Source organism: Myotis brandtii, unplaced genomic scaffold (assembly GCF_000412655.1).
Source record: "Myotis brandtii unplaced genomic scaffold, ASM41265v1 scaffold197, whole genome shotgun sequence".
Taxonomy (NCBI): Eukaryota; Metazoa; Chordata; class Mammalia; order Chiroptera; family Vespertilionidae; genus Myotis; species Myotis brandtii.
The window spans coordinates 2,492,139-2,500,846 of record NW_005357346.1 but is presented as its reverse complement, the minus strand read 5'-3'; the positions used below and the strand labels follow the sequence as shown (position 1 = coordinate 2,500,846).

General features: G+C 34.9%; 1 protein-coding gene across 1 annotated transcript in view; it reads right to left on the bottom strand.

Moving 5' to 3' along the window:
* Positions 1 to 1,958: 1,958 nt before the first annotated feature.
* The window catches only part of SLC30A1 (solute carrier family 30 (zinc transporter), member 1), a gene marked incomplete at its 5' end in the record, with an annotated part of 7,555 nt that continues 805 nt past the window's right edge, over positions 1,959 to 8,708 (bottom strand). The window contains one exon of the mRNA XM_005865184.2: positions 1,959 to 6,753. Within this exon, the coding sequence (XP_005865246.1) occupies positions 5,846 to 6,753 (908 nt within the window). The remainder of the gene's footprint in view (positions 6,754 to 8,708) is intronic.

The window sequence follows — 8,708 nt, the reverse complement described above, 5'->3', positions numbered from 1 at the left end:
AAGGGGGGGGGGGGGGAGCCTACAGTTTTGTGAGAGAGAATTGTGGTCCCATTAAAAAGAACACTATGTGCTCAAGACTCAAGAATGGAATTAACCAATGTCTTACTAAGTAGTAAGGGTCACTAATTGGCTTAGGAAGAGAGGGGGAAAGAAAAAAAGGAGAAAGAAATAAGAAGGAGGAGAAAAGAGAAAGAAGGAACGAATAGGAAAGGTACAAAATAGGAAGAGAATAAAATACATGGCTAATATTTATTGAGCGCGTACGAAGGAGCAGATACTGTTCAAAGTGTTTGACTTAGATCGATTGATTTAACCTTTACAACCTTCCTGTAAGAGAAATGCTATTATCCTAATTTTTCAGATTAAGCAACTAAAGCAGAAAGTCTTGGTGTCTTACACGAGTCACCCAGGGTTGCTAGATTCAATGCCCAGGACACTTCCGTACTATTATACATTGTCTCACCCAAATGCTAATAGCACCCCTGTTGAAAAGCAGATGGCCCGTGTCTCCGCATCCACATTTACTTCAATCACTTCTGCTCCTCATTCCCTCAAAGACCCACTATTGCCAGCACAAAAGGATATTTAAGCCACAGCTGATACCTCAACCAATACTATATTTTAGCTTACATGAAGAGAAAACATTATTAGTTTGTAAAGACTGGCACTTGTCCACAAGGCTGGATTAAAATCAAGAGAGGCCCTAAATTCTAAAAACGTCAGACAGTCTACCGTAACAAAGCTCTGATTTTTCATCTGGCAAGTACTCTGTTTTTTTAAAAGTAAATATCAAATTCTTTAACATTTATTTCTCATTTCTTTTGTCTTTCTATTGCGGCTCATTGAATGAAAATTTTAAAAATAACTCATTTTAAATTTACTTATGAAGTAGGTTGTTGACAGTTCAAAGTGACAGGAAAACAAGCTACTTGCTACGTCCCAGTTCTCTTGCTGAACTAACTCCATCCAGTTCTGATTCCATCACTTACCAGCTAGATGACTTTGGGTAAGGTGCTTAATCTATGCTTGCCTGAGAAATGGGAATTTAATAGGCCTGTTTGTACAGATTAGATTAAAAAATGTATGTGCCTGGTATGTAGTAAGTACTCAGTATATTTTAGCTATTAATATTACTCTATCTTCTTCCACCCTTGGCATGACTCAATGTTCAAACACTTTTGAATGACTACAGTGTGCTAGTCTGTGCTAGATCCTGACGAAATGTAGGTGACTGCCCTGACCTTAGTTTATACTCTAAAAGGGAAACAGGTTTGTAAGTAAGCAAATGCAAGTGTAATCGTTACCAAATTTAAAAGGGGGAATATCTACGCTATTATTCCATGCCCTTACCTTTCAACCCCTACTCCTCCGTTCATTTTTAATCTACAGAAATCCTCTCCAAAGATTTTTACCTTCTTTGGAATATCTACTGCATTTTTCAATTCTATTATCTACTGCCATTTATTGTCAATTGATTTTTTAAATGTTTATCTCCTGGCTAGAAGTATAAGCTTTTTAAAAAATCTTTTTTTATGAGACTACAATTATGATAGTCCTGAACTCATATAACCAAACTAATGTATTCTTGGGTTAACAGTTCTAGATGATTATATAAGTGAAACAGTTAATATCCTTGTTAGTAACTATGCTTACGAACAAGCAATAGCACATACAAAAAGTAGATTAACCTATAGCTACATTAATTATGTTTATAAAAAATTTCACAGCCATTATTTCATGTTGGTGAGCCTTTGCACTGTTACCCTTTCAATTTTCATTGACATTTTTGCCCACATTTGTTTTCTTCCACACATCACTGTCCTGTAACCTAGTCATTCTGCACACTAGCAACACTCCCGTTAAGCTGCAATTTCCCTTTCGATACCTAAAGTCCAGTCTCTTCTACATAACCCAGCCTAGCACAGGAGGGGAGGCCACATGCACAAAATAACCAAGTAGATATTTAAAAATTAATTTATTTTTCTACTTAACGTTTAATAAATGAGAAGAAACACAGTAGTCTGTCTCATAAAGAACATTTATAATACATAACGATCCATAAAGCCTCATGATGAGGTAGGAGGAACAGCTTTGGAAAACAATGTACAATCATAGAACACACAGAAAGTTAGGTCAGGTGTTGCAGCACTAAAGACATCTTATGTGCTTCTGCATTTAATGAGATGATAGTAGCATTTAACTGCCACATCTGGCCCGAAGGACAGGGCATGGCAGACCCAAAACACAACATGGAAGTTTCCTAAAGAATCACAGAATACACAGATACACTTCATTGTGCTGTTTCAAGGCATAACCTTAAGGTGGCAATTTGTGTCTTTTTACATACAACCACATATTAATTTTATGTTACATTCCCTTCAGCATCCTTTTGCCAAAGACACTGGACCATAACATTTTTGGTTTAAAAGTTTAAGCTGAATGACATACAAAAAGCTCTTGTGCCAGTAAAAATGACTGCCAAATATCCCAGCGCCTGCTAGTAAAACAAAAGAGCATCGTCACACAGTATTGGTAGAGCTACATCAAAATAGTGCTATTACAATTTCCATTTCAGATGGTCAAACACTGTATTTGACAGTTTCAATTTAAAAAACAAAACAAAAAAACCCTTTACCTTCCCAAACGTTTTAACACTGTTTTATGACTTAACTGAAACACTATTAAAATAAATATATCTATAATGTAGAATTATTCTCCACATTTATGTATGTGAACATCTTAAGACAGCAGGTAAATGACATATCATTAAAATGTTATCTGCTTAGAAACAGTAAAGATCTTCAACTCAATACCAGTTAGCCTACTAAATACTTCACATTAGCTTTCATAGGCTGTTTCCCTCAACTTTCAAAAGTTCAAGATTAACTGAGGCTGTTAACAAGATATAAAATGTTAACAGTCTCCTCCCTATTGTGATTTTCCAAAGGTGGCCTGGATGGAAATTTTTCCTATTTACGTTACATACCTTAGTCAAACATTGTTTTCTAAAATGTTAAAATACATACAGCAAAGTTTTTTGACCTTTTTTCTTGTAGGTTCCAGTCCTTACTTTTACAATGCATATGCCCTTCAAAAAAAAAAAAAAAAACCCACTAACTAAACATTCATCTAAACTACAAGGGGTGACAATGGAGAATTAAATCTCTCATCACTAAGGCTGCATTTGGCTTGGGAAAAATTTCTGGATTGGTTTTAATTCAGGTACATACAGCACCTCCTCACTAAACCGAAACGACAGACAAGTTGCTAAACACATTCTAAATACACTGATCTTGCTCAAATATAAAAGAGCCAGCAGGAGAGGTGCACCTCCTAAAACTGATGCAGTGTTATAAAACAGCATATTTAAATATTGGGCTTATGTCTCCGAATAATTCAGGGTATTCCCTTCATTTTCTTTCAAGAAGGAATAAGCTATTTTAGAAAAGACACCTAAATCCCACAATATTTAAATATAAAAGCATTTTTAAAAAGATGCTAATATAGCTAAAAATGGGTTAGAAAGTGCATTGTAAAGAAATAAATAATTCTCTGCCAAAACTCAAAAGGTGAGTCAGTGCCCACTGACTTTGCTATTATGACTAAGTCCTTTGAAAAAAAGAGAATGTTCCTATGGTACCACTTTGCTACATACAAGCTACTTAGAAATTATGAAAAGCGAAATAACTGAAACCTAGAGGTTGTTACCTTCAAAGTACTTGGGGGGGAAGGGGAGAAAAGCCCTTGTCCCAAGCTTATATATCATTTTAAAAAATCCTCATTCGGTTGATGTCTTACACATTATACAACCTTTAAAAAACAGACCCAATAAAGCATTTGTAAAGAAAAGCCCATTGCATGGAATATATTTTACCAGTTATCCTATTGCATCGTTACTGAAATGTTTCTATAACAAACTGTTTTGAGATCTTAATGTTTTGTAGTTTAAAGTATTAAGTCAGGAATGTACATGATACAGTACAATTGGAAGCTTTCTCTTTTATTCATCCATACAATGAGGGAATTCCCCAATTTCATGTCTAAAAAGAAATTGTAAAATTCAAAATAACTACCAATTTAGGAATCGAATTCCACAGTATCAGAAAAGAGTATTAAAATGTCAAGATGTACTGCAAAATTGGCAGGTTATGGTTTTGGCCCATTAGAGTAAATGTGAACTTACAAACTGTGTTCCTAAAATTACCTCATTCTCATTGGAAAAATCGGCTGTTCTTAAATAGGCCCATTGCCAGCAATAGGCTTATGCTAGAAAAAAACCACACCATCTACCACAGAAGATCATCCCTTTAAAAAGTTAACTGTCAAAAGGCCAGCGTGTTCATCTTAAGAAACATTAAACAATGAATTATTTCAAATCCCGAAAGGTAGCCATCTTAAAAGTAGTCATCTATAAAAGTCACTGAAGTAGTCAGAATACCTTGTTGCTAGAAAAATAGAATTATACATGATAACTGATATTAATATTCACCCTTTTGAGGACAAAAATCTAGTTTCTTCACAAAGCATAATCCCTCTCTATCAAGAAAAATACCACTTAAATACCCTTAAATAACATTTGTGTATAGCAACAATAAAATAACGAAGAACAATTTCCTGTGTAGATATTGCGGCATCTCGCAAAATAAGCCACTATTGGGAGATCTGAGCATTATCAAGACAGGATAACTTATAGAATCTTAATGATTAATTTTGCCTTAACTCATATTGCTTTTTAAGAATTTAATATCCAAACTGCATTAACCTTCAGATTTCTTTGTTCTCCCAAAGTCAGTGGCTCTTGGCAAAACACAAGCATTGCTGGTGGTGTTTGAAAAGCTGCATTTGAATCCATTCATGATTGGTCACTATGAAATGACTTTAACTCTGGAAAGTCTTTTTTTTTAAAGATTCTATTAGTAAGCTTGCATTTAACATGTAATTATTAGATTGAGTTTAATGTCTTTAAAAACATTTACTGAATATATGTGCTTCTGATGCCAATCTTTCAAAGCAAGTAATGCTGGTGAACACGTCCATGTTTTAGACTAACTTTGGTAAGAAAAAACACGTTCAAATTCTCAGGATTTAGAATATAGTCTCAATATTAATTTACAATAATCTAAATATTTAATTTGGTAAACTTTCTTCCCTGCTCTTACTCCCCATATGCCCTATTATGTGTAAACTATAATTCAGTTTGTTAATTATATCTCACGGTTTATTAGAGCAATACTCAGCAATATAGAACACAGGATAATAACTAACCTTTAGTATGATAAATACCCCATGTGAAGAAAAAAAAAACTTTTCCTAATAATATCCATCAGTCACTCTTAAAATATGCTGCCACTATGCTATATAATGATCTTAAAGAGCAAGTAAATATTACTTAAAGTATCAAAGGAAACAAAGTTGTTGGTGATATTTTAAGTTCTAGCAATGATAATTTTAATAAACAAAATATAACACTGGGGGAAAAGAAAAGCAGAGAAATTCCAGTAACAATTTTAATTTATTTATCCCCCTAATTAATTTTAACCATGGCAAAACTGGAAATCAAATGTCATTATGTTATATAAGGTCTATACTTACTTTAAACAAAATGTAACATAGTGTTAAAACTGGCTTTTCAAAATTGTTAACAGCATACCTGTACTCTGCACTGAGAATCACAAATTGTAATACAGAAGTCTGCTAAACAGTCCCATTATGTTCTTACAAAAATAGAATTAAACTGTGTGACCAAAGACTTCAATTACACTACTTGGCAAACTTAGAATTTCAGTGGAGTCTTTTCCCTCTTGCAGTTTAAAGCAAAAGTCAAATATCACATCTTTTTCAAGACTCACAAAGATGATTCAGGTTGTTTGTTTGGCATCTTTTTAATGTCTATCACAACAGCAGGCATGTTTTCAGCTTGAGTCCTGGGCTTCTCTAGATTTTCACTAAGTTCTAAACAGGAAATGCTAACTGTTGGGGCCTTTTCTGTATCCTTTTCAGAATAGGCTTGTGGCCGAGTCCCACAACATTGCTTCAAAGCACACTGAGTTCTGCAGGCAAGTTCACATGGGACTACACTTGATTTAGAGCCTACACTAGCAAATTCAGGCTGAATGGTAGTTGCATGAATTCCGTGATTATGAAAAACGTCTTTAATGGTTTTAGCCACCTGCATGTATGATGTTGGATCTTCACATTTTATGTGAGCAGTGGCAATGATTCTGCTTCCAGCAAGTTGCCAAACATGTAATTCATGAACTTCCTCAACTCCTTCAACATTTCGAAGTTCTTTTATCAAATTTCTGATATCAATTTGTTTAGGAACAGTTTGTAGAAGAATGAGAGCAGATTCCTTAAGTAATGGATAAGTTGTGTAAAGAAGTATACAAACCATTACAATACAAAGAGTTGGATCTAAATATAGCACCCAGCAAGGACCAGCCTCAAAAACTGTTCCTTGAGTACTATTGATTATTTCTACAAGCGCTTTGCAGGGGTCAGCGATACACGGGTTTTCACAGAACCTCCCTTCAGGACAACTATCCCAATAAAAGTAAAAGACCAAGGCATTCACTACTACAATCACTGAACCCAAAGCATCTCCAAAGACATGCAGAAAAACTCCACGCATGTTAAGTTGTCCAGCCTTTTGAGCATCATCAGCTTCATCTTCCAAATCCGTATTATCAGATTCTCTGATAACATTCCCATTCATTTGTACATCTGTTGCATTAGTTCTGGACTTTTCGGGATCTGCAAAGAAATACAAACTTTGAATCCAATACTTAAGTGTTTATATAAACATCCTTGTCTAATTCCATTCAAGTAAGGAGGTGACATTTTTTCATAAAATATAATTTTAAAATGTGCTTGGGGCAATTTAATATAAACTGCCATACTGGGACCACACCAGGACATAATGGCCAGAGCTTAATAAAGTCATTAAGAGGATAGTTTCCCCATTCTCCTAACCACCCTACCTCCCCCCACTCTTTTTAAAAAAAGTTCATCTTCTGTGGAGATGGGGTCCTGTGAACATTCTGCTAATCTTTTTGGCATATGTCAAAAAGAAAGCAAAACTGAATCCTAACACCCCACATCAAATGCAACTATGGATAAGTCTAATACAAAGACTTAATGTGACACAGAACCTTTTGTCTTTAAGGTGTTAAGGTTCACTTTTAAACGTTTATTATGAATATAAATGATAGTTTCTTGGTGCAGAGGATTTAGAAATTGACAAATCAACAATATAAAGTTATCAAGAATCAGAGTAACCTCAGTAAAAATTGCAGCTAATTGACCACTATGTGCCCTACTCTTTTTTAGACTATTTTGAAAGTGTACACCAGTAGTTCTCAACCTTCCTAATGCCATGACTCTTTAATACAGTTCCTCATGTTGTGGTGACCCCCAATCATAAAATTATTTTCGTTGCTACTTCATAACTGTAATTTTGCTACTGTTATGAATCGTAATGTAAATATCTGATATGCAGGATGTATTTTCATTGTTACAAATTGAACATAATTAAAGCATTAGTGATTAATCACAAAAACAATATGTAATTATATATGTGTTTTCCGATGGTCTTAGGTTCAACCCCCAAAGGGGTCGCGACCCACAGGGTGAGAACCGCTGGTGTACACCATGATGACTTATTTCTATACATTATGAAAGAATCCCCCCCATTTATTTAATTAACACATTCATCACCTCACATATTTATCTTTGTTTTTTTTGTTTGTTTTGGTAAGAACATTTAAGTTCTACTCTCATAGCAAATTTCAATTATACAACACAGTGTTATCAACCATAGCCACCATGTGTTACACAGCTCCTCAGACCTTATTATCTTACAGCTGGAAGTCTGAACCTTTTTACCAACCTCTCCCTATTTCCCTCTGTAACTCTTAAATCAAACGTACTGATCTGTTAAAACACACACACACAGAGCATCTTAATTTTCTTTGGAATAAAACCCTGCAGAATAGTAATGAAAGGAAATTCAATTATCTACTAAACTTTTTCAATATACAATCTGAATTTCATTAACCTAATATCCTACATCTTCAAGACAAGGAAAACTGTCTATGTAGTATCATGCAACCAGGTAAATAAATACAAATGAGAAAAAATTGGAAGGAAATACAAGCTGTGATTCTTGAGCTTGGGTAGTAGGGCATTCATTGGTTGACTCCTTTCAACATCTACTTTCCAAATTCCTTTCAAGAGTACTTATGTTTAGAATGAACAGCATCCATTAAAAATAAAAGGTGAAAAATTACCATCACTTTTAGTGTAACTGAAAAGTCCTAACTGAAATGTTAAACATGCCTAAACAGGTCCTAAGTTTAGGATTCTCAGAATTCGGGTTTAGATTTTAGACAATTAACTGAAACATACCTTGCTGTTCATAAAAGAAACCTGAGTTCTGGAAAGTCAATGGCAAAAGAGCCCTGAATACAATATTCAGAAACTTGTTCAAAGGGCACAAGAAACCACCTGGATTTTCAAACAGCCAACGGGCTAAGAACGAACTGCTGATTCCCTCCATTTCCCAACAGGGTCAATAAACTGAATTAGGAAGCATCTTTGATCCTTTAAAGACCCAACTTAGACAATCTCTTGAAAAGATAGCCTGTTAGGTCAGCCAAGGGCGGTAGCGCACTGCAGAGGGCTGTCGCCCACCTACACCCCCAGACGCG